The sequence below is a fragment of the Suricata suricatta genome, chromosome X (assembly GCF_006229205.1).
Source record: "Suricata suricatta isolate VVHF042 chromosome X, meerkat_22Aug2017_6uvM2_HiC, whole genome shotgun sequence".
Lineage (NCBI taxonomy): Eukaryota > Metazoa > Chordata > Mammalia > Carnivora > Herpestidae > Suricata > Suricata suricatta.
This window is the reverse complement of record NC_043717.1, coordinates 91,980,015-92,006,339: the sequence shown is the minus strand read 5'-3', so window position 1 is coordinate 92,006,339 and position 26,325 is coordinate 91,980,015. Positions and strand designations below refer to the sequence as shown.

Here is a 26,325-nt window from a genome sequence, read left to right as displayed (position 1 = left end):
TTAGGTAAAAGAAACTGTGTAAATGAGGGCTCCAGGAGACACAATGAAGATGGTGTTTTCAAGTATTCAGAATATGCAAGTGATAAACTATGAATTACTGTTTATTTTATTTAGAGCATTCTGTATACATATTTTTAAACTAAAGTTAGAAAAGAAAGCTCATAAAATTGGTTACATTTGGAAGGATGGGAAGGTTTAGTTAAGTAAATCACCAAACATTAAACATTATGCCAAGAAATGATTTTTGCATACCTGTATAGAAGAGGAAATTAAGTTTAAAAATTTTAAAAGAATAACTCCTACTTGTTAAGGTGTTTCTTTGTATGCCATCCTCAAATCATTGTTTTCACACACCAATTTTGAGTCAAAGTAGAAATGACATTAATCTAGTAAGATTACGTTTAGAAATTATTGCATTTATGAAACAAACTGAGGGCTGAAGTGGGAGAGGGAAAGGGGAAAGGGAGTGGTGGGCATGGAAGAGGGCACTTGTGGGGAAGAGCACTGAGTGTTATATGGAAACCAATTTCACAATAAACTATAAATAAAAAAAATAAAACATTAAAAATATTTGTAAAAAAAAGAAATTATTGCATTTAAAAGATGTCATTATCTAAAAAAAAACGAATAATCATTGTCTAAGGCAGATCCTAGAGTTAGTATTTTGTTTGTTACTTTTCAGTTGTCCCCATCCATATTTCCCTCCACGCATCTAGTACCGCTCGTATCCGTCCCCCTTGCTATTATATTAATTAAGTGCTCCCACAATACTTTTTTAAAACCATAAGAATACATGCATAGTTTTAAAAAACATAATCGGAAAGTTATAAATTGCATAACCAGTTTTTGAAGGGTAAGAGTGACAGGTGTGTGTGTGGTCTGGGCGTATTTTTTCAGGCATTCACTTTCAGTAGGTTAGCTTTTTACTCAATTGTTTCCATATTTCTAAATTTTTAACACATATGCATACTGCTGTCTCTTCAATCATCAATTCTTTGCCATTATCTGATGATTTTTTTTATCTAACATAAGGACTTTAGTTTTCTTACACTTGGCCCTACCTCCAAGCATCTTTCACTACAGTTATATCTCAATTTTTGGTTTAAATCATTAAATATTTTTATTATGATGACCATAATATTGTTCACTGATGAGCATAGTAATATGGTAGTAAGATGCTGTGCATACATTCCCCGTTTTTTATACTCGGAAATTTAAATAATTTCATTTTTACAAATTTGTTAGGTGTTATTTTATTATAGTTGGTTAAACTTGCTAAATTTTATTAAAGTCTATAGCCAAGTCTTCTCATACCCTTCTGTAGCCTCTTAATTCAATTTTCTGTATGGTAAAACTCATCAGATAATCTAACACTTTAATTTTTAAGTGTGTGTGTGTATGTGTGTGTGTGTGGTCTCCTGGAGACATTCCTCCTGGGAGTAATGTTCTCTTGGTCTATTCTGGATGGTGGTTATCAAGACCTTTTGAACAGCTATTATCCTGGGACTTTCCTTTTCTTGGTATTGTGCTGAATGCTATGATTTCCGCATTCTGTATCTTCTTCCTTCCTAAGTCCCATATTTTAGCGGATTCTTCTTAAGAAAGGAAGGGTGAATGGGGGGTAATTTTCTGTGATCTTAGTGATCTTTATTTTGATGGAAGAATATGTACCTCTTGCTTGATGAAAATCTTGGCAGGGCATAGAGTTCTAAATTGAAAATCATTTTTCCTAATACTCTTGAAAGCATTATTCTAACTTTCTCTCTGATTTTAGGATAGCTTCTATGTCTAGCATTTTCAAGTCTCTTGATATACTCCTATAATGTAGATTTTTTCCTTTCAATCTGGACATTTATGTCCTTTAGAACTAGGAAATTCTTTTGTATTTTTCCTTTAATTACATTCCCTCTCCTTTTTCTCTATTAATTTTGTTGAAACTTTCAGTAGGTGAAATTGATTAGTGTATATGTATTTTTTATCTTTTGGGTCCACTTATGGGACATTTATTCAACTTTGGCATTTAGGTTTTGGGGCTTTTACTGAATTTTGGCAGTCTTTTTAATCTTTGTTTTTCTGAATGTTGCTTTTTATAACATTCATGTCTTATTTCTCTCAAAATGCTAATTACATTCTCTCTCATAATTTTCTTTTGCATTCTGGACTATCTCTGGTTTTTTTTTTTTTAAGGTCTTTTCATCTGCACGGCACCTGGGTGGCTCAGTAGGTTAAGTGTCCGACTTCAGCTAAGGTCATGGTCTCACGGTTCATGAGTTTGAGCCCCACATTGGGGTCTCTGTCAGTGTGGGCTGTCAGTGTGAAGCCTGCTTCAGTCCCTCTGTCCTTCTCTCTCACTCTATCTCAGAAACAAACATTTTTTAAAAAGATCTTTTATTGTTTAGATCTTTTAAGTTGGAGGTTTAGTCCTGTTTCTGGTGCTCTTGGTGTGTCCATATTTAAGAATGAGGCCCTAAAATGTTTCCTTGGAACTCTGAGTGCTTGGTCAGCACTTGTAGGTTGGTGGTACTCACAGTATGTTCTTTGCTTAGTTTCTCCAGGTGAGAAATATCTAATCTTTCTGGGATGCAATAAGCCTCACTTATGTCCCCTATTTTCATTCTAGTATCTCATCCCTTCTTTGCTGTGTGCCTAGTGTTCTGAACCTGGTTCAATTTTTCTGGTGAAAATCCAACCTATTGCTTCTTATTGTTAGTTTATCTCCTTTTTGTTAATATAAAAGTTTATGGGTTATTTTCAGGTATAGTTAGGTAATTAAATAGGTATAATAATCTGTTAATAAAGCTGAAACTCATTTTGATTGGATTTGTTTATTCTTTAAGTTTTTATTTAAATTCCACTTAGTTAACATATAGTGTAATATTTGTTTCGGTTTACAACTTAGTGATTCAACACTTGCATATAACACCTGGTGTTCATTACAAGTGCCCTCCTTATTTCTAATCACCTATTTCACCCATGTTCCCACCCACTTCCCCTCTGATAGCTATCAGTTTGTTTTCTGTAGTTGAGAACCTGTTTTTTGGTTTGCCTCTCTCTCATTTTTCCCCTGTGTTTTTGTTTCTGAAATTCCACATCTGAGTGAAATCATATGGCATTTGTCTTTCTCTGGCTTATTTTGTTTAGCACAATACACTCTGGCTCCATCCATGCCATTGCAAATGGCAAAATTTCATTCTTTTTACAGCTGAGTAATATTCCATTGTAGCTATATATACACCACCTCTTCTTTATCCATTCATCAGTCTATGGACATTTGGGCTGTTGCCCATAATTTGGTTATTGTAGATAGTGCTGCTATAAACATAGAGGTGTGTGTATCCCTTCGAATTAGTATTTTTGTATTCTTTGGATAAATGCCTCATAATGCAATTGCTGGCTAATTGGGTAGTTCTATTTTTAACTTTCTGAGGAACCTCCATACTGTTTTCTAGAGTGGCTGCGCCAGTTTGCATTCCCACCAGCAGAGCATGAGGGCTCCCCTTTCTCCACATTTTCCTCAACACCTGTTGTTTCTTGGGTTGTTGACTTTAGCCATTCTGACAAGTGTGATATCTCATTGTAGTTTTCATTTGTATTTCCCTGATGAGTGATATTGAGCATTTTTTCCAGTATCTGTTAGCCATCTATAGATCTTCTTTGGGAAAATGTCTGTTCATGTTTTATGCTTATTTTTTAGTTGTATTATTTGTTTTTTTGGGTGTTGAGTTTGATAAGTTCTTTATAGATTTTGGGTACTAACCCTTTATCAGATATGTCATTTGCAAATATCTTCTCTCATTCCATAGGTTGCCTTTTAGTTTTGTTTTCTTCACACTGCAGAAACTTTTATTTTGATGAAGTCCCCAATAGTTTCTTTTTGCTTTTGTGTTCCTTGCCTCAGGACACACATCTAGTAAGAAGTTGCTACAGCTAACGTCAAAGAGGTTACTGCTTGTGTTCTCCTTTGGGGTTTTGATGGCCTCCTGTCATACATTTAGGTCTTTAATCCATTTTGAATTTATTTTTGTGTATGGTGTAAGAAAGCAGGCCAGTTTCATTCCTTTGCATATTGCTGTCTGGTTTTCTCAACTCCACTTGTTGAAGAGACTGTGCCTTTCATTGGATATTCTCCCCTGGATTTGATTTTTTTTATGTTTCAAGTTTTTCTTGAATTTGATTATCCTTTTTAAAAATATTTTTTTAATGAGAGAGGGCAGGAGAGGGTCAGAGAGAGAGGGAGACAAAGGATCCAAAGTAGGCTCCGTGCTTTCAGCACAGTGCCTGATGTGGGGCTTGAACTTACAAACCTGAGCCGAAGTCCAACATTTACCCACTGAGCACCCCTTGTATTTTATTATTCTTAGAATTTATTGGCCACTACTAATGACTAATGTTATCTGTTACTTAGCCAGCTAGTTTAATTTTACTACTTTAGATGTTAGAGATTGAGCAGAGTTTCTGACTTTTGTTGCAATGTACTGACTTTCGATATCAATTCAGTAAATAATATTAGGATTACCCAAGTATATCGTAAATATCATACTATGCATTGCAAAAAATTACTTCAAAAATAAGATATGTTTCTCTCTTTTTGACATTTAGGTAGTTCAAAAATGGCAGAACTCTTTATGGAATGTGAAGAAGAAGAGCTGGAACCATGGCAAAGGAAAGTAGAAGAAATTCCGGATGAAGACGATGATGAGCTGATCTTTGTTGGAGAGATACCAAGTTCAAAACCAGCCATTTCAAGTAAGCGTTTATTTCAGTGAAGTAAAGTTTTATAGAGGATGCTATTTCTAATAGAAAAACCTGTGAGTCATCTTATCTGTTCTTGTTCTGTAAGGAGTTGGAGCACACAGGTCAGTAAGAATTGGTAATAATTAGAGGGAGGATGTGGTTGGGGACTTGAGTAAGGAGGCGAGAGGTTAAGGTATCATTAGAGAAAAAGGAAGTGTTAACTAAGTTAACTAAAGGTTAAGATTACCTAAAGCATTGTAGGCCTTCTGAAATTGTAAATCGTAAGTATTAGTTCAGCTTACTCCCCTGTTCGGGGTTTTTTTTTTTTCCCTGTTAAGCCCAAATACACCTAAAAAAGAAAGTATTTGGAATGTTTTGTTGGAATTTAAGAATACTGGAGTGCTTGGGTGGCTCAGTCAGTTGAGCATCCAGCTTCAGCTCAGGTCATGATGTCATGGTTAGTGAGCTTGAGCCTCACATTGAGCTCTCTGCTGTCAGCACAGAGCCCTGTTCGGCCTCTGCCCTCCTCTCTGCCCCTTCTCTGCTCATGCGCTTTCTCTCTCAAAAATAGTACAACATTAAAAAATAGGAGTGCCTGAGTGGCTCAGTCAGTTAAGCATCTGACTTCGGTCATGTGAGATCAGATCTCACAGCCCGTGAGTTTGAGCCCTGCTATGGGCTCTGTGCAGACAGCTCACAGCCTGGAGCCTGCTTCAGATTCTGTGTCTCTGTCTCTCTCTGCCCCGCCCCTGTTGCTGTCAATAAATAAATAAATGATAAAACATTTAATAAATAAATAAAATATCAGAGTACTAAATAAGTTTGTGTTAGTCTCTGATGGGGTTTCTCACATATAAGCAACTGCCTTGTCACAGTGTCATCTTGATTCACAGCTACAAAATGAACAGGCACCGCATGGTTATCCAGTCCCTGATTTGTGTACCAACATGGGTTAGTTTTTTTTTAATTTTTTTTTAATATTTTATTTATTTTTGAGCAGAGAGAGACAGAGCATGAACATGGGAGGGGCAGAGAGAGAGAGGGAGACACAGAATCTGAAGCAGGCTCCAGGCTCTGAGTTGTCAGCACAGAGCCTGACGTGGGGCGCGAACCCACGAACGTGAGATCATGACCTGAGCGGAAGTCGGAGGCTTACTTGACTGAGCCACCCAGGTGCCCCTGGGTTATAGTTTTTGGCCACACCCATCTTCCAACAACTGATTATATTCATGAAGGAAGAAGGAGCTGGTCGTTAGCCACTGTACTTGGACAATGCAGGCAATTAGCATAATTAATCCTCATGGCTTTCTAGCGGAACATGTCCAGTAATTTTGTGGATTGTTAGATTTCAGTTAGAGTAGTTAGCCTTGGAGCTATGATAATATTATAGTGAGGTTGTTGATGACATTTGTTAAAATGTCCAATCAAAAATGTGTAATGTGCAGAGGAGCAACATACTGAATTTCAAGGGAGAAAGAGGAAATAGATTCTTTTCCTTTATATTTACTTTAAAATACTTTTTAAATGTTTGTTTATTTTTGAGAGAGAGGCAGAGTGTGAGCAGGGGAGGGGCAGAGAGAGAGGGAGACATGGAATCTAAAACAGGCTCCAGGCTCTGAACTGTCAGCACAGACTCCAATGTAGGACTTGAATTCACAAACCACGAGATCATGACCTGAACCAAAGTCAGACACTTAACCTACTGAGCCACCCAGGTGTCTCTGTATTTACATTTCTTAAACCAGGAGAATTTCTCAAAGAATGTAGCCAGCATATCAGTGTTTCCTTACTTACAATGGCAGTACATAGTATTGTGATTAAGCGATGAACTTTTTAATTTTTTGAAAGCCCAGTTCTTACTTTTCTTGACTCTAAACTTGGTATAGCACTTCTATTCAGTTTTATCAGAGATAGAATAATTTAATTTAATTTAATTTAATTCTCAATATAATTTCCTGTAGCAAATTGAGAAGTGCTAAGTGGAATGCTACTTCAATTATAGATTTAAGTTGGCATGCTGGTTGCTGACAGTGGAACAGAATCTTATAATTGTTGTTTCCTAGTTTCTGTGATTATTTTTATCCCGAACTATTACAGTATTTCAAAATTATTTTTCAGATCATCTTATTGAAATCATGGTAGTTCAAGTCAGATTTATATCAACTGTAGATAACTGTTAACAGTACTCAGAGTAATGTGTGTTAGTCTTAAGTAATTCTATCAGAAAGAAAGTTGACCTCAGTGAAATTTCTTTTCTAAACAAACTCAGAATTTATATGATTTTATTGATGTTATATGTTTGAGCCAAAAAATATTTTTGACATACGGACCATGAACTAACTATTGATATAGAACCATCATAAAGTTGGGGGTGGTGGTAAAAAGTTGTGTTTGACAGACCAAAAAGTGCTATAGGAATGACTCTTTAATGGCTTGAGTAAATACCTACCTTAATTTCTTAAGGAAAACAATATCAAGTTGTTTGAGCAGATTTTTCTCCCAGAAGACTTCTGTGGTACCTAGTCTTAGAGAACCGAATTTCCATTTTCCTAAAACAACCCTACTTTTGTGTGACCCTTTAACTGATAGAATTATTCTGTAAAATTCAGCTCTTTTCTACTAGTAGGGGAAAAAGGAAATTTTTTGAGGTTTTGTGTGATTTTAAAATGCTCTGTGCCTTTTCCTGATTAGCAATTTTAGGCAAATGTCTACTCTTCCAAATTTGTATTTGATTCCTCAATAACCTAGCAGTATGGGTTTGCATGGGTACAGTAGTGAGCAATCTTAAACTGATTCAGAGGGTTATGTCAGGCTCAGATTGACTTTTGGTATAGTAGTACGTTTGAGATACTCCGGTAAACTCCAGGTTAAGTTTAGTCTGCGGTCATCAGTAGTGTCCCCTTCACAACGCAAGAGCAACAGTACAGATAACCTAATCAGCTTGCCCATAATGAAACTTTCAGGCCTTTAGAGGTATATACTTAAATTATTAGTTGTATACAGATATATTGGGAAAGTTTTTTCTATTATCTTAATATATATTTAATTCTACTTTTAGATATTTTGAATAGAGGTAACTCCAGCTCATCTGCAAAGGGAATAAAGAATGAGACACTTACTCAAGGTATAGTATTATGTACTATTTTAATTTTTAAATAAAATATTTTGATAAAATTGGTTGTTTAGGAAAATATTCAATATATTGTGTAATTTTAAAATGCAGGAGTTAGTGATAAATTCAAGCCTACAAGTCAACACTACAAAGATCCAGCATCAAATCCAGTGGCTGCCTTGCCTGCATATCATCCGGAATCTAAATCTTCACATAACTCTGTTACTGCTCAGGATGTGTCTAAACCTGTAAGTATTTATGAGACTATACAGTTAACTCAGGGACACATTGGGTAGTATAATATCCAGTTAGAATTGTGGATTATTCATAGCTGGGCACCATTCCATTTAAAAGCATAATCACAATCAAAGAATGTTAGTGTCTTTATGATACCTCAATCAGTACCCACAGTAATAACTGTACGAACTAGCCAACTCATCAATATCAGGTAATGTGCTTTAATATGTAGAATATTGAAAACTATGCTATCTAAAGGTGAGTAAAAAATCAGTAATGATTGTTGCATAATGGCAAAAATCTTAAGATAGTAAATTGAACCATGTATTCTTATTTGGGAAGATTGTTTTGAGGTCATTGTTCCTGTTTATTCTGAAAACATACTTTCATGTCTTAGCTTTTATTTTTTTTAAGTTTGTTTATTTTGAGAGTGAGCACACGTGCAAGCAGGGAAGGGGCATAGGGAGAGGGAAAGACGAATCCCAAACAGGCTCCACACTCAGTGCAGAACCTGACATGGAGCTCCATCTCGTACCATGAGCTGATATGAAGAGTCGGACGCTTAACCAACTGACCCACCCAGGCACCCCTAAAACTTAATAGTAGTAATAGCTAATGGTAATATTTAATATTTGTTATTCTGTTATTATGGGTCCTTATTCTAAATGCTGTATATAAAGTAATCTCATTTAATTCTTATGATTTCTCTGTGAAGTAGACCTGATTATTATCCCCATTTTATAGTTGAGGAAACTGAGACTCAGAGAGGCTAAATAATTCACTCAAGGCCATATAGCTGGTAACTAGATGATGGACCTGGGATTTCAATCCAGGTTAACCCACAGGCGTTTGGTTTTGTTTTTTGTTCTTTAGGGTTTTTTAAAAGCTTTTTTTTTTTTCATGTTTGTTTGTTTATTTTGAAAGAGAGAGATGAGCACAAGCAAGGGAGGGGCAGAGAGAGAGAGGGAAAGAGAATCCCAAGCAGGCTTTGCACGTCAGAGCAGAACATACCACGGTTTTCAATCCCACATACTGTGAGATCATGACCTGAGCTGACATTGAGTTGGATGCTTCACTGACTCAGCCACCCAGGCGCCCCCTAGCCCAGGGGTTTTAAAATATGCACATAAACACATCCATCCATCCATTTAGCATTGTTATACATAGAAACATTGCCTTAGAGCAATGTTACAGTCCACATACCATTGGTGTTCCCTGAGACCCTTTCAGGGGTTCATGAAGTTAAAACATAAATTACAGAGACGTTTTCTCTTTTCACTCAGCATTTGTACGGATGATGCAAAAGCAACAGGGAGTAAAACTGTTGGTGCATTGCTATGAATCAAGGCAGTGGCACCAAATGGGTGCTAGTAGTTTTTGTATTAGTGACCATCAAACACAATAGAAAAAATTTCACTTTCACTTAAGAATAACCTTGAAGATGTAATAAATTACTAATTTTATTAACTCAGTCCTTGAATATACTTCCTTTGAAATACTTCATGTGACGAGATGGGTAGTATGCATAAATGATTTCTGTATCTACAGTATAACAAAGGTTTTCTTGAGGAAAACCACTTAAACTGTAAGTTGAACTAGCTTTTTTTTTAATGGAATGCCATTTTTGCTTGAAAGGATGATCAGCAAAGCACCATGTATTAATTATTGCTGTATAACAATAGGATCACAAATTTGGCAGTTTAAAACAATATGTACTTATTACCTTGTGGTTTCTGTTAGGAGTCATGGCACGCCTTTACTGAGTCCTCTGCTCTAAGGTCTCACAAGGCTGCAATCAAGGTATCAGCTAGAGCTGCCATATCATTTAATAATTGCTTCCAAATTCACATGGTCATTGGCAGTATCCAGTTCTTTATGGGTTGTCAGACTGAAGGCTGCTATAAGCCAGAGACTGCCCTCAGGTCTTTGCTACGTAAGCCTTTCTAACATGACTGGTCTACCTCGAAGACAGCAAGGGAAAGTGAATCCTTAGCAAGATGGGCTATATACCATAATCATGTACATTCTATCACATTTGCCATAATTCTGTTGGGTACAAACAGTCTCAGGCCCTACCAACACTCAAGGTGAGACAACTCAGGTGTAAATATCAGGAGGGAGTCATGGAGGCCACCTTTAGAATCTCCCACACAGTTTTTCAGTCCTAAAAATGTACAAAGCGTGCCTATCATAGAAAAAAAAACTCTGATAATATTCTTGCCAATGATAAGATTTGAGCTTTCAAGCAAAAATTAGATTTTGGGGGGGCAACTAGCTGGCTCAGTTAGAGGAGCATTGGACTCTTGATCTCAGAGTTGGGAGTTCAAGCCCCATGGTAGGGGCTTTACATAAATCTTATTTAAACAATAGAGTTTTGGGGCTCCTGGGTGGCTCAGTTGGTTAAGTGGCCAACTTTGGCTCAGGTCATGAACTCACAGTCTGTGGGTTCAAGCCCTGTGTCGGCCTTTATGCTCACAGCTCGGAGCCTGGAGCCTGCTTTGGATTCTGTGTCTCCTTCTCTCTCTGCCCCTCCCCTGCTCATGCTCTGTCTCTCAAAAATAAATAAAACCGTTAAAAATTTTTTTTGAATAGGTTTTTGGGGCACCTGGGTGGCTCCGTTGGTTAAGGATCCAACTCTTGATTTTGGCTCAGGTCATGGTCTCACAGCGGGATTGAGCCCCGTGTTGGGCTTCATGCTGACAGTGCAGAGCCTGCTTGGGATTCATTCATTCATTCGTTCGTTCGTTCATATTCTCTCTCTCTCTCTCTCTCTCTCTCTCTCTCTCTCTCTCTCTCTCTGCCTTTCCCATGCTTGTGTGCACACATACACACACTCTCTCTCTCTCAAAATAAATAAACTTTTAAAAAATAGATTTTTGGAAAACTTGTATCTGCATTCCGAAACAACTAATAATAATATGAGATCTGGAGTAGTCGTCCAAAAAACCTGAATTGAAAATGAGAGACTTGGGATGCCTGGCTGGCTCAGTCAGGGTAGTGAGTTTTAGATCCATATGGCGTGTAGAACTTAAATAAATCAAACTTTATAAGGAAAACAAAGAAAATAAAATGAGAAGCTTGAGTGCTGATTCTAGCTAGAGCATCGTCACAACCTCAGTGGGCCTCACTTTTTTCATTTCTAAAATGAGAATATTTACCTAAACTACTGGTTCTCAAACTTGGATCCTCTATGCATCCACAGGCTGCTTTTAGTAAAAAGTTAATAGGTGTACCTGATGATGGCAGACTGCCAAGAATGTAAAAATTATTTGAGCTGGAATCAGACTAAGCTCAGTGGTTTCTCATGCTATCATAAGCTGTTTGGCATTTAGGGAAAAAAAACAAAAAGGAATATGATTATTTACATGGGGATGGATGAAAATCATTCCTACCTTGGACCTAGGGAAAAAGAACAATGCAGGGGGTGGTATGTTTCATATTTACAAAATTAGAAACTAGAGCTTACTCAGACTCAGAATTTTTTGTTTCTGTGGATATGGTTGTTTAATCAAAGCCCCTCAGTTTCCCAATCCTATGGAGCTTTTAGAAAACAGTGTTTTGTCATTTGGTCTGGGGGTGAGACATGAGCATGTTTTTTTTTTTTTTTAACTCTCCTGGTGATTCTAATGTGAGCCAGGGTAGAGAATGACAGATACATATTTTCAAATAAATTGAGAATCCTATGTAAGGGAATTTTCTCTGAAAAATGTAAGCTTCATTCTTTTCTCACCACAACAACTCTATAGGGCAGTCTAGAAGATAATTATTATTGTCTTTTTTTAATACATATTTTAGTAGGCTTCACACCCAGCATGGAGCCCAGTGTGGGGCTTGAACTTATAACCCTGAGATCAAGACCTGAGCTGATATCGAGTCAGATCCTTAACTGACTTAGCCACCCAGGCACCCCTGTGATTGTCTTTTTTAATATCAGTGTGATGTAGCTTAAGGGCACAGGCTTTATAATCAGGCTGACCTGGGTTCTTATTCCAACTTCGGAATCAATCATAAGCTGAATTGCACTGGGAACTTTACTTAACTAAGTATACTGAACTTTATTTATAAAGTGGGAGATAATATTAGGTCTTTTACTGTTGTGAAAACTACTCGGTATAATACATATACTGTAAAAGAGTCAAGTACATTTTAAATAGATGAAACTTGGTGGCTATTATTTCAGTTGGAAAGGTGAAAACTTGAATCTCAAAAGTGACTGGCCCAAGGTTCCACAGTTAAATAAATGGAGGTCTTTTAAGTCCCAGTCTATTTTCTATTGTACACCTCACTATTGTATTTGGTATCTTTCTGAACTTTTTTTTTTGTTTTATTTATTCTTGAGAGAGAGACAGAGAATGAGTAGGTGAGGGGCAGAGCAAGAGAGGGACACAGAATCTGAAGCAGGCTCCAGGCTCTGACCTGTCAGCATAGAGCCTGACACGGGGCTCGAACTTACAAGCCGTAAGATCATGACCTGAGCCGAAGTCGGATGCCCAACTGACTGAGCCACCCAGGTGCCCCTGAACTGTTTTTTGAGATATGAAAAATGCCCAGTTGGAGAATTATTTATGTAAGTTATTTTTGAATAATGTATCTGCTCTCTGAAGTGGTGGTACTTAATTGGCCAGAGTATCATCTAGGAAAAGGTTTAAAGTATTAACTTTATTTGGAGGACCTTCTGTTAAAGAACTGTTTGGGGAATTGCAAGTGAAGATCTTCCATTTGTATGTGCAAATGTTTGGAGGAAATATACTTACCTTGCAGTAAGAGTATGCTTGGTACAGTTAAGTCATAAAGCCATTACTGAGTCATAGAACCATTTTACATAATATATGTTAAAGCCCAAATGCAAAAATCTTCCTGTTACGCCTCAAATTCTAGGAATGGAATGGTTTGAGTCACTTCAATATCTGTCTCCATAAATTGTTAATAAACCCATGTAAACAGAAACTGTAATAACAAAGTAAAATTCTAAAAACTTGGTTGTCTTTCAACTTGTAAGCCCTAAGTATGCAAGCAAGATCCTTATATTCCTATTGTAAAGGTAATATGTATGAGGGTGCTAGTTAGAAAGAAATGGGGCACCTGGTTGGCTCAGTCATTTAAGCATCCGACTCTTGATTTTGGCTCAGGTCATGATGTTTCAGTCATGAGATGGAGCCCTGCATTGGCTAGACGTTGGGCATGGAGCCTGCTTGAGATTCTGTCTCCTCCTCCCCCACCCTCTGCCCCTCCTCCACTCTCCCGTGTGCTTGCCCCTCCCTCCCTCCCTCCCCCCCCTCTCTGTCAAAAAAAAATACATACTGTATGTTTTGGGTTTTTTGCAGACAGTATGGTATAGAGAATATATCAATCAGTATTATATTTCATACACAGATAACTTATTTTTTCACTTAACTTTATATTGGAAACATTTTTCTTTTGTCATTCAATATTTTTCAAAAGCACGATGTTTTATTATAGTCTATCATTCAGTTTATTTTATTCCTGCATTGTTGGACATACAGATTTTACTTTTTGCTATTATAAATAATTCTCCATTAAGTATTTTCATTTCCTTAGCATAAATCCATGTAAGTGGAATATTGGGATCAAAGGATTTGAACTTATTGAGAGACAGACACACAGAGAGCATGTGCATACGAGGGGGAGGGGCAGACAGAGAAGGAAACCGAGGATCCAAAGTGGGCTCTGCACTGACAGGCTGACAGCAGTGAGCCCGATGTAGGGCTTGAACTCACAAACTGTGAGATCATGACCTGAATCAAAGTTAGATGCTGATGCCACTAAGCTACCCAGGTGCCCTAATTTGAACTTTTTAAAGCCCTTGATGGATACTGCCAAAATTTTCTTGCAGAAAAGTTTTACCAAAATAGGTCTACTTTGCCAATTATATTGTCATTATTTTTTAATTTTAACTTTCTATTTCAAACTAGTTTTAGATTTACAGAAAAATTATAAAAGTAATCCAGAGAATTCCCATATACCCCTTACCCAATAGATGCTAATTTTGACAGATAGTAAAAATCATCTTTGCATTTTATTGCTTATTAGTAATTAAGTCATTAAGGTGTTTTATAGATATACGTATATATGTATACATATTATTGGTTACATTTACCTTTATAAGAGTTTATGAAACTAAATAATGATAACTTTTTACAGGATATTGCGAAGAATGTAACACAAGTTGAATCGGATGATTCTTCAGATGTGCTGTTTGACCCGACCCCTCAAGATACAGTTTCACTGTCCCAGGAGGGATCAACAGTTTCTACAGAAGGTTTGGCTTACCACATTTTATAAATATAATAAAAAAAACTTAATATACATGTGGAATGAATTTCTATTTTGAAACCCATATCTTCAAGTTAAGTTTTTCACATATCATAAGATAGAAGCTAATAATCCCTGACTGCCTTTCTTGTGTGATTATTTATAAATTTGTATTTAATAATACAATATTGTATTTCTTTCTATTAAGTTAGCTGACATGTATTTTTTTGAGCTTATTCTCACTTGGAACCAGCCATGGCATGAAAAATCTTAATATATTCTGTGAGTCAAGAAAGTCCCTTGATGTCCTGATACCACCATTTAAAAAAAAAAAAGTATTAATCATTTAGAAGGCCATTAGTATGAGAAAAAGCACATGGTTATAGTTGTTTTAAATAGGCTAGTGTCTTTCTTTCCAAATAAATCATATTAATATGATTATAGAGTGTTATTATAAAAAGGAAGTATTTAAAAAATAGTTACTTGGGCATATTAAGTACTTAGTGAATACTCATTGTAGGAATAATGAAAATTTTCAATAGAAGTATTACAGTTCTTTGATTGTGTACCATAACAAAGTTCTTTATTAAGTTGAAATAAATTAGTATGCCATGAATTTTATTTAGTTGAAAAATTCCCTATAATCATAGCAATTACTGTTTGTATACTAGTAAATTTGTTATATTTTACTAAATGGACAGAGGTATGTAAAGATTTTTTAATGTTTATTAACAAATTCTTGCACATTTACCAAACCAAAGTAGAAAAACATTTATAGTAATGAGTGCCAAAAATACTTTTCCCATTTTGATAATTCTTGGTTTATTCACCGATCTAGGTGTCACTTACCTAGTTAGTAAAATAATGAAGAACCAAAATAAATAAGGAGGTAAAATAGTTGTCTGAAGTCTGATTTTCTAAAGTACATCGTCTATATTTATAGAAAATGTCTGAAACATGAAGCTTCTAAGGGGTATAGACCGTGACGCCTACTCCCCCTTGTAAAGTTTGTTGTGCTAGAGGGAGTAGAACTTTGCCTTAATGGTAAATGGGATTATAATTGATTAGGAAAGCATAAGTTTGAGCCTGTATTCCAAGGTTTTTGTGACCTTTATCAAGTCACCTCTTTATACTTCAATTTTCTCATTTTACTGAAATATGTACTTTTATTTTTCTCAGATAATACATTGATTTTCCAGACTGAAGTCAGCCATTTGGAGATACAATTTTAATTCTTGCTCTACTAATCTCGGCTTTTTTGAGGCCCAAGTGAGATAACTGAGAAATGGTTAATGTATTAAAGCTTTAAAGAACTTGACAGTAAACAGTTATTAGAGTGATAATTATGAATGATAATATGTATTATGTGTTCAGAAGCCTGATTAATGGACTCCTGTCTAGAATGATCATAGAAGGTCTTGGAGAAGGTTGGATTTGAACTTGATTTTGAAGAATGAGAATAGAATTTTTATTGGCACTGTTGAAGATAGTAAACAGCACAAGTCAAAGACAGTAGAAATAAACAAGTTAAAGGGTTAGAATTTAAAACTATTGATTTACTCATTTAAAAAATTGTATATGAAACAGTCTATATTTACTGTACAGCATGCTAGATAATCAGTTGCCAAAATACCGGCACTCATTGGTTGTTCAAGTAACCTAAGTATCTGAGAAGAATGTTAGTGATTACATAGAAATCAGTTCCAAGTGCCTACAGTATGGCTGTCTGTAAGCATGTGCTTGAAGATGGCAAAAATCATTTCTATGTTATCTTAAAGAATGAAACACATATTTGACAGAGTAGCCCACTAATGAATACTCTTATTTTCCTGTTATTTATTCTACTGCTTGCCCTATTACTGTATAGTTGGGAGTATTAAAATAGGATGTACAGTTTTAGAATCTATCACAAAGTAAAATTGTGTGTTATTTTCAGGACTTTTGCTGGGTTTGGTTATAGCCTAAATAGCCCCACTTGTCTTCCAAGTGCCTTGAACTACATGATTCTTTAGCCTTTAAAGGTGATAGTTTTCAAACTCAAAACTGTCTTTAGTAATGAAATCTCCTCAATCAAAATTTTATGTAAAAGTCTCATTTCTTTAAAAAGGTAAAAGGAGAGGTTTTCTGTCTGATTTGATACTATATTCCCTAAGACAGAACCATTAGCCTCAGGGGCGTATAGTTTGAAAGCCATCATATTAACTTTTTAAGCCTTTTCATGTGAATGTGTGAGGTATTAATCATTCAGGATTAGTTGTTTGTATTTTGTTCATGGGTTTAGATTATTTGTTTATTCCCTATCAGGTTCTTAATAAGTGGAAAAAGAACCAACTTGGGTTTTCCATTAGACATCTTAAGCTTTTTTCTAAGTATTTTAGAGGTTTTCTTTAAATTTTTAAAATAAAAGTTGTTTTTGTTTACAAGCCCAAAGGTATGTAAGTATCTGAAGATAAATCTTTTATGGGAACTGAGCTCAGGATGTTCTCTGTGCTCCAACATTTTTTTTGCTTAGGATTTTCTTGGTCTGACTTCTTTTATGTTATATGTTATATAAATATATATATATTTATATGTATTTCTTTATTTGGAAGCATTTTTATAATCTTGCATAAAAACTTTATTACATGGATTGTTCAAATGCATATAGTTCACAGTAGCTATTTGTACAATTTCTATTGATCATATAAATTTTGATCATTATCGCCATTTGTATGCTGTAATTCAATTATATCCTCTTTAATTTAGCTTCAACGTATTTTTACTTAAATTTAAATGTAAAGCCATTTTAGTAGCATTTGTAAGCAATGTTCCATACTAAAGTGTTTACAAATATTTTTCCCACTATTTAAATCATTGTAGGTATAGATGAAACTCTGCCTACAATAAAATGTTCTTCTACTTCTAAAGTAAACAGTGTTAATCCAAAAAAGCCAAAGACCAGTGAAAGTGGTTCTGACACAAGTCTTTCATTGTCTTTAACTAACCCTCCTTCGGTGGCACCTTCTCATGTTATGATATCAAGAGGTAAATATGAATCTAGCATATGAAATAGAAATTATATTACTTATACATAAATTTTAGACATTCTAATGAATTTTTAAACTTTTATTACTGGTTGTTTAATGTTTAAAAAATAGAGTCATAAAAGTCGTTAATCTCTTTTAGGTACTAATACCTCACCACCTTACTATAAAACTGGAGCGCCTCTTCTAAGATCTTGTCCAAAGTGCAATGTAAAGTTTAATCTTTTGGATCCTTTGAAATATCACATGAAGGTAAAATGTTTTCAAATTTTGATTTTTAAAAATATTGACAAGTCTATGAAAACATATAACAAGTAAAAATTGATATTCATGATCATGGTCTTTACACAATTTTAAAAAATATTTCCCAATCATGAAATTTAAAAAATTTAGCTTATGTATACTATAGTATATGCATATTGTATTTTACAGGGGATGTAGGGGCATTAGAGGATACCAAGGAATCCTTGATAATTTTATTAGATGTGATGATGGCTTTATCAGTCATAAAATTATCAATAAAAATATCCATTTTCTGGAGCTGGATGCTGAAGTAAGGTGAAATTGACAATGTTGGGAGTTGCTTTAAAACTTCAAAATACTAGACCAAAGCTTTAGCTGTTGCTTTTTCTAAGAGACGTGATTGTCATGGATCTCTCTCTGAGGCTTTACATATATGAATACATCAAACACAGTATGTAGTACTTTAAGAAATAGAATAGTCCCAAGTGAGGAGGGGATCTTCCCTATCTCTGACCTGTTTTTTATTAATTTTTAATGTTTATTTTTGAGAGAGAGAGAGCTGGAGAGGGGCAGAGAGTGAGTCAGTGGATCCAAAGCAGGCTCTGCACTGTCAATGCAACGCCGGATGTGGGGCTTGAAATCATGAACCGTGAGATCATGACCTTAGCTGAAGTCAGATGCTTAATGGACTGAGCCACCCAGGCACACCCCTACTGCGATCTCTTTAAAGTATTATTATATCTAGAAGACTTTGTAAAAAGTCCAGTGTTAGGGACAGCCCTCAGAGTGTTTGCAGGTATTGGAGCTTTTCAGGTGAATCATTTATTTCTCAGATCTTAACATTTCTTTCTCTTCATTTCTGGCATTTTTTTAAATTAAAAAATTTTTAAGATTTATTTTAGAGAGACTGCAAGCAGGAAACAAGCTGAGATGGGGGGGGGGGACAGAAGATCTGAAGTGGGGTCTGTGCTGACCGCAGCGAGCTTGATGCAGAGCTCGAACTCACGTGCTGTGAGATCACGACCTAAGCCAAATTTGGATGCTCCCATCATTTCTAGCATTTTACCACTTTCAGGGCGAATGTCTGTGGCAAATCTCATTTGCAAAACCATTTGCCCCTACCCATGGGTGGAGGAATCCTCTCCTGCTCTGTGGTAGCCGCCAATCGAATTGCTTTATTCAATCGCAAACAGTTCCCAGATAATTTAGTCCCGTGACAGCTACCAAATCATGCAGGGGCTGCAGCCTTTGTCTGGTGTGGCTCTGGGCCGAATCACCCCTAGCTCTTTATGCAGGCCCAGAGGATTCGGGGGATCCCCGGGCAGCTGGGCACGTGGTGCTTGAATCTCTGTACATACTGTATTTTAACTTTTAATGAAAATAATGTATCAATCAGAATATTTTAGGGGCGCCTGGGTGGCTCAGTTGGCAAAGCATCCGACTTTGGCTGAGGTCATGATCTAATGGTTTATGGGTTCAAACCCTGCATCAGGCTCTGTGCTGACAACTCAGCCTGGAGCCTGCTTTGGATGCTGTGTCTCTTTCTCTTTATGTTCCTCCCCCGCCCGTGCTCTGTCTGTCTGTCTCTCTCTCTCTCTCTCTCTCTCTCTCTCTCTCCCCCCTCTCTCGTAAAACTAAATAAATATTAAAAAATTAGAAAAATATAAAAAATAAAAAATCAGAATATTTTATTGACTAGGTCATCCCATTGTACAAACCTCTGGTAAAGCAGACATTTTGTTAGGTGCCTAATCTTTCATGGTGCTTAAAAATTCCTTTCTTTAATGTTACTTTTTTATCTGGTGGCACACACGTGTCACATAACTCAATGAAAATCTTAGTCTTGCATTTTAATATTTAATTGTCAGGCATAAACTAATTGTGGAACATTTCACAGGTAATGCATATAGTTTGTATGATTTTTATAAATTCTAGCTTTATGGTGGTATAGGAAGCTCTTGAGATTAGTTTTAGGTAATTTTTTCTTTTCAAAAATGTTCATTTATTTTGAGAGGGAGAAAGGGGGGGGACAGAGAGACGGGGCCAGGGAGGGAGAATCCCAGGCAGGCTCTATGCCCAGTGCAAAGCCCATCCCAGGGCATAATCTCATGACTGTGAGACTATGACCTGAGCTAAAATCGAGTCATACTTAACCCACTGAGCTACCCAGGCACTGCTTAGGTAATTTTCAAATATTAATGAGTATGAGGTCTAGGTATTACTCCACTTAAAATATTTCAGTAGATATTGCAGTGTTCTGTGTGTCTGTGGAAAGATAGTCTGTATTCTTGCATGCCCAATATAAATGGTAGGCTGGGGGAAAGGAGGCAAGAAAAAAGGCCACGTAGATTATATTCGAGAAAGAGGGGATGAGATGAATACAGGGCAAAGAAGCAACTTAGGAAGTTAGTGCTTGCTCTTTCAAAGACTGGCAGATTCTTCACTGAAATTCAGCATATAGAAAGGAGTATCCTAAAATTCCAAGTACAATCTTTATTCTTGGGCCAAACTGTATTTGATCTATGATTATTTCCACCTCCCTGTGTTTGATTCCCATGATCTGGACTTTGGGTTTTGGTTTTATATAAGAATTAACATCTACCAGCATTTATTTAATTGGGGGTGGGTGGTTAATATAGTCGCATGATTCAAAAAGTGTAAGAAGGTAGATTTTCATCATCCTTACCGTCAAGGAAATGCAAATTAGAACTAGAGTGCGATATTACCTCACACCTGTTAGAATGGCTAAAATCGACGACAGGTGTTGGCAAGGATGTGGAGAAAAGTGAAGTCTTACATTGTTGGTAAGAATGTAAACTGATGCGGCCTCTATGGTAAACAGTATGGAGGTTCCTCAAAAAGTTAAAAATAGAACTACCCTATGATCCAGCAATCACACTACTGAGTATTTACCCAAAGAATACAAAAATACCAATTCAAAGAGGTACATGCACCTCTATGTTTATAACAGTATTATGTACAATAATGTACATAATGTACAGTATTATGTACAAAAGTATGGAAGCAGCCCAAGTGTTCATTGATAGATGAATGGGTAAAGAAGATGTGGTATATATACACAATGGAATGTTATTTGGCCATAAAATATGAAACCATGCCATTTGCAATGACATGGATGAAGCTAGAGAGTATAATGCTAAGCAAAATAAGTCAGAGAAAGACAGATACCATATGATTTCGCTTATATGTGGGATTTAAGAAACAAATGAGCCAAGATGGGGGGAAGAGACAGGTAAACCAAGAAACAGACTATTAATTATTGAGAACAAACTGATAGTTCCTAGAGCAGGAGATGGGTGAAATAGGTGATGGAGATTAAGGAATGTACTTGTTCTGAGGAGTACCAGGTGTTGTATGTAAGTGTTGAACCACTGCATTGTACCCTGAAACTAATATAACACTGTATGTTAACTAACTTGGATTAAAATAAAAACATAAATAAAAAAAGTATACAGTGAAGAATCCCATCCTGTCTCCTATTTGCCTGGTTCCCAGTATGATTTGCAAAGGAAGTCTTTTTTTAAATATTTTATTTACTTTTAAGAGGCGGGAGGGGCAGAGAGAGAGGGAGACTGACCGTCCGAAGCAGGCTCTGAGCTTACAGCACAGAGTCCCATGCGGGGCTCAAACTCAGAACCTCAAGATTATGACCTGAGCCAAAGGTGGACGCTTAACGGACTGAGCCACACAGGTGCCCTGAAATAATTTTTTATTAATTTGTTTTATGTCCTCTTTGACATTCTTTCTGAATGTACAGGCACACACGAATGTTCTTAGTTTCCATGTATTTTATACACAAATCATAGCATATTACATGTATTTCTTCACTTGAAGAAAGTGGCACACGTGCTCTAAAATGTAGCTTTTGTTCATTGTAGTATTGTGATTAAAATTATGTGAGACTTTCACATTTTAGCTTTACATTTTTATGTATCAGTTAAATTTTTATAATACAACAATAAGGATTTCCATTTTGAAAAAATGTAAATTTTAGATTTTTTGTGGATAATCTTTTGCTGTTATTATATATACGTAGCTTGGTATACCACAAAGATAATATTTTCTTCCAAAGGAAGAATTTTAGAGGGTAAGTGAAACATCCTGTTGATCTAAGGCACATTATTAAGCTTTAAAGTATTATTTCATTTAATCCTTAAGAAATTCATTAGGCTAGAACTTTTTCTCCTAGTTTTATAGCCAATTATTGATATTGCTGATATTCAAACCTCAGTCTCATTGATGGCAAAGTCCAGGTTCCCATGATTTTCTCCCCAATTTGAAAATTGTATGGGCTATTTTTTTTGGATGTTATGTAGAAACTTGAAAATAAGGGGTGTTATTTGTATTTAGAGTATGGAATTTAATAGTTATGAGTCAGTTCTAACATACAAATATGTAATTAGGCTCCTGTATCTTCATTTATATGCATTCACCTGCTCTGCCATTTTTCGAGTATTTCTCCAAGGCTCAAATTAATACTATTTTCTTTGATACCTTCCAATTCTGTTTTATGGCTGCTGCTGTTTAGGATATAGATGGATCTATTTTAACTTCATTGTGAATGTATCCTGTAGCATTTTTATGAAGTGTCCCCTTTTTGGCTTGGATTCTATTTTGTTTGACATTTATAGTCTTTGTTTATCTTTTTATTTTCACCCCTTCCAAATCACTTTGTTTCTGGCACATCTCTTTCACAGAATTGTTTTTTCTTTCGTAATCCTAGGTGAAATTTCTTTTTTAGTAGTTGGGTTAAACCCACCCATTTGTATTCATAAACAGGATAGATTTAATTGATCTGATAGGTTTAATTGGTTTTGATTCTGTCACAATTTTTTGTGTGCTTTATTTTTCTAGTTTTTCACTTTGTGGTTGCATTTTGAGTATGTAGTTTGATTATTAGAAAAGTTTATATTTTTGCTCTCTAATTATTCTTAAAGAATTCTTCTAGGGAAACTCCACAACTGAAAACTGTGTATAATAAATGAATTAGTTTTATCTCAATGAAAATTAAAAGTCTATATATGTAAGTATTCCACATTAGGATCAGTTTATATGAAATCTTGGGGTGGTTTTTTTTTTTTTTTTTGGTTTATTTATTTATTTTGCGGGGCACCTGGGTGGCTCAATCAGTTAAGCTCTGACTTTAGCTCAGGTCATGATCTCACAATTTGTGGGTTTGAGCCCCGCATCGGGCTCTGTGCTGACAGCTCGGAGCCTGGAGCCTGCTTCAGATTCTGTGTTTCCCCTTCTCCTGTGCATGCTCTTTCTTTCTCAAAAATAAAATAAATATTTTTGTTCATTTTATTTTTGAGAGAAAGAGAAAGAGCATGCACAGGAGCAGGGGAGGGGCAGAGAAAGTATCTCAAACACGCAGTGTCGAGCCTGTTGTGGGGCTTGAACCCATGAACTGTGAGATCATGAACTGAGTCAAAATCAAGAGTTAGACATTTAACCAACTGAGTCACCCAGGGACCCCTAAGCTATTTCATGACAAATATGAAATGAATGACTTTAGGCCAAGGATCAAATTATTATTAAATATTTGCATTTGAAAATTTTATTTACAAGGAATATGGTATTAGAAATATAGCCATCCCTCATCTTAAGGTTTTTAATTTGTTTGAAATTATTAAGATAATGGGTATTTATTGTTTGAATTTTGTAGATTATGTAAAGAAAGAAGTAAGCATTTTGGTGACTCCAGATATATTGCCAAGCCTATTTTTTACATAAGGTGGCCCTAGTTATAAAACACAGAATCATTTTATGGTACCTAGCTTCTTAGAGAGATGTAAATAAAGCATACATGTATTTTTTTCTCTTTCAGCATTGTTGTCCAGACATGGCAAATAAATTCATGGATATGGTTAAAGCAGAATTTACAGATACTGAAACTAATGATAAGACTGGTCCAGAAAAAGAAAAATTAATTATGTTAGTTAGTGACTTTTACTATGGAAAACATGAAGGAGCTATTGATGACGAAGAGAAGACTTACACAACCTTTAAATGCTTCAGTTGCTTGAAAGTTCTTAAGAATAATATTAGGTATGTAAATATTTCTATTTCTGTTTGAAAATTGGTATGCTGCTGATGTAAATATCATATCTTTATTTTCCTGTGCTATCCTAGGTAAGCAACGTAAACACTCTCTACTAAGAATAAAGGCAGATTATTGTGTTGAAAAGCTTTTGGTTTTTACTGTATTTTAGGTGTTTGACACTTGGATCCGCTTTGTTGTATTATTTTAATACAGCTTAAGAAAGGTCAAAATTTGTTTTAACTTAGAGAAAAATCACATTTGTCTGTATTTATCATTGAACTAGGAGTTTTCAATGAGATATATTTATTATTTAGCTACTTTTGAATCTACTTTTCCTATGACAAGAACTACTACTTTCTCCAGTAGTATTTAATGCTCTAGTTTTTCAATTCATATGTATCATTTTTACCACATTTGCTATTTTTAAAATATTTTTTAACGTTTGTTTATTTTTGAGAAAGAGAGTACACGAGCCGGGAAGGTGGGGGGGGGTTACAGAGGATCCAAAGCGGGCTCAACACTGACAGCAGAGAGTCCGATGCAGGCTCAAACTCACCATCTGTGAGACCATGACTTGAACTGAAGTCAGACACTAAACTGACTGAGCCACCAGGCACCCCTAGAGAGTGATATTTTTTGATGATCTTCTTTAGAGAAGTACCAGTTTATGAAACTTGTCTGCTTTGCTTTTATAACTTAACATTATTAAAAGAGATTTAATTCTCGATTTTGAAGATTTTGAAGAATTACACATGTATGCTTTACATTTTAGGAACTTAATACCTTGCAGTCTTAAGAGTAATATGGCATATTACATACCTGTCGTCCTATCTAGAAATTTTAAGCTATGTGCTCGCTTCGGCAGCACATATACTAGAAATTTTAAGCTAGTCTTATTTTATAACTCTTAGAAATCTTATAGCATTTTTGACATATTGTTTAATAAAACCTGAACAGTAAACGCTGGATAACCAAAGATGTTGTAGATGTTGAATAACATTTTACCTTAACAGTAAAGTCTAGAATGGCAAATTGATGGTTTTAGAGGGTGATAGAAGTGAATAGGTCAAGATTTCTACTCTCTGCCCTGTCAAGATACTGTAGGATTTTTTTTTTTCTACACTAAGTGTTACCAAAACCAGATAGGGCTAGTTTATTCTGAGAATGGCTTTGTTGAGGGAAGTTTTTCCACATCTCCATCTATGGGCTTGAGAAATATGTCCTGCTGATGGTAGCAGTGTAATAATTGCGAGATACCTAGTTAACAGATCACTTTATACAGGTAGATTTTATTACTTAGGAAGTTAAGAGCTGAAAGTTTAATAGCTCATGACCTTTATATGTAAATATTTAGGCAAAACTGGGACTTTTAAAAATAGATTTTTAATAGAGATGATGTTAAAATTAAAGGAAGGGGGAAAGGGCTCCCGGTTGGCTCAGTTGGCAGAGCATGTGACTCTTGCTCTCAGGGTCTTGAGTTCAAGCCTCACATTAGGCATGGAGCCTACTTAAAAAAAATTAAAGGAAGAAAAAAATATGTCAAGGTGTACCATAAGCAGGAGGTGTGAGAAGATAAATGTTGAAACCTCCATATTATGATTGCTATTTAGGCTGATGACATCATCACTTCAAGATTATATCCTTTAGGGACTCATAACGAGTAACTGTTAATTGACTTCATATAGCTTTACTTTGAAATTCAGTAAAAAGTTTCAGTAAGCCTTCTGAAATAGATCTGCCTTCTTATATTGTACTCTCTGCCATCAAAGGTCCTAGTTCCTTCCCAAAAAGAAACCTATTAGGGAAACTGACATAGCAGAATGCAGAAAAATTGACTGCACTAGAGGGGCACAGTCTGTAGGTCAAAATGAAGCATTTGTGCTAATAGTAAACCAGTATCATGAAATAAAACAAGATGTTCTTGTAATTAAGAAAAGCTCTTATAATTATAGGTATTAAAATTGCTACTACATGCATTTACAAACCAAAACACAAAAACACTAATTTGTCTTGTAAGCAGCTGAAACCTATTGTATATCTTTAAGACCTTTAAAAAAGACTTCTCTCTGGCTCTAGCTGCTTTTCCTGACAGGTTTTCTTTCTTTATGTAGTTAATGTATTTAAAATATAAATAGTACTTCATGTATGGAAAAGAAACTTGTTTTTCTTTACAAACTTTTTAAAATCTGAAATAATGATGAAGAGTTGTAGCAAATTAGTGGTATTTCATATGAACTACATTAATGGATGATTTTCTTTCTTTTTTTAAAATTTGTAATGGTTTATTGTCAAGTTGGTTTCCATATAACACCCAGTGCTTCTCCTCACAAGTGCCCCCCTCCATGACCATCACCCCCGTCCCCCCTCCTCCTCCCCTTCCAGTCCTCAGATCATTTTCAATATTCAATAGTCTCTTATGATGTGTGTCCCTCTCTCTCCCCAGCTCTCTTTCACCCTTCCCCTCCCTATGCTCCTCTGTTAGGTTTCTCCTGTTAGACCTATGAGTGCAAACATGGTATCTGTCCTTCTCCGCCTGACTTATTTCACTTAGCATGACACCCTCGAGGTCCATCCTCTTTACTACAAATGGCCAGATTTCATTCTTTCTCATTGCCATATAGTACTCCATTGTATATATA

At 35.7% G+C, this 26,325-nt stretch overlaps 1 protein-coding gene across 4 annotated transcripts in view; it reads left to right on the top strand.

The window, feature by feature from the left end:
• The window catches only part of ZNF280C (zinc finger protein 280C), a 79,852-nt gene that overhangs the window by 9,853 nt on the left and 43,674 nt on the right, over positions 1-26,325 (top strand). For 3 of the 4 annotated variants that reach the window (XM_029930568.1, XM_029930569.1, XM_029930571.1), the window contains exons 4-10: positions 4,600-4,746; positions 7,793-7,858; positions 7,958-8,094; positions 14,246-14,363; positions 17,216-17,380; positions 17,522-17,631; positions 23,471-23,691. In XM_029930568.1, coding sequence (XP_029786428.1) covers positions 4,600-4,746; positions 7,793-7,858; positions 7,958-8,094; positions 14,246-14,363; positions 17,216-17,380; positions 17,522-17,631; positions 23,471-23,691 — 964 coding nt within the window. The remainder of the gene's footprint in view (positions 1-4,599; positions 4,747-7,792; positions 7,859-7,957; positions 8,095-14,245; positions 14,364-17,215; positions 17,381-17,521; positions 17,632-23,470; positions 23,692-26,325) is intronic. The other variant, XM_029930572.1, reaches the window with a different exon arrangement.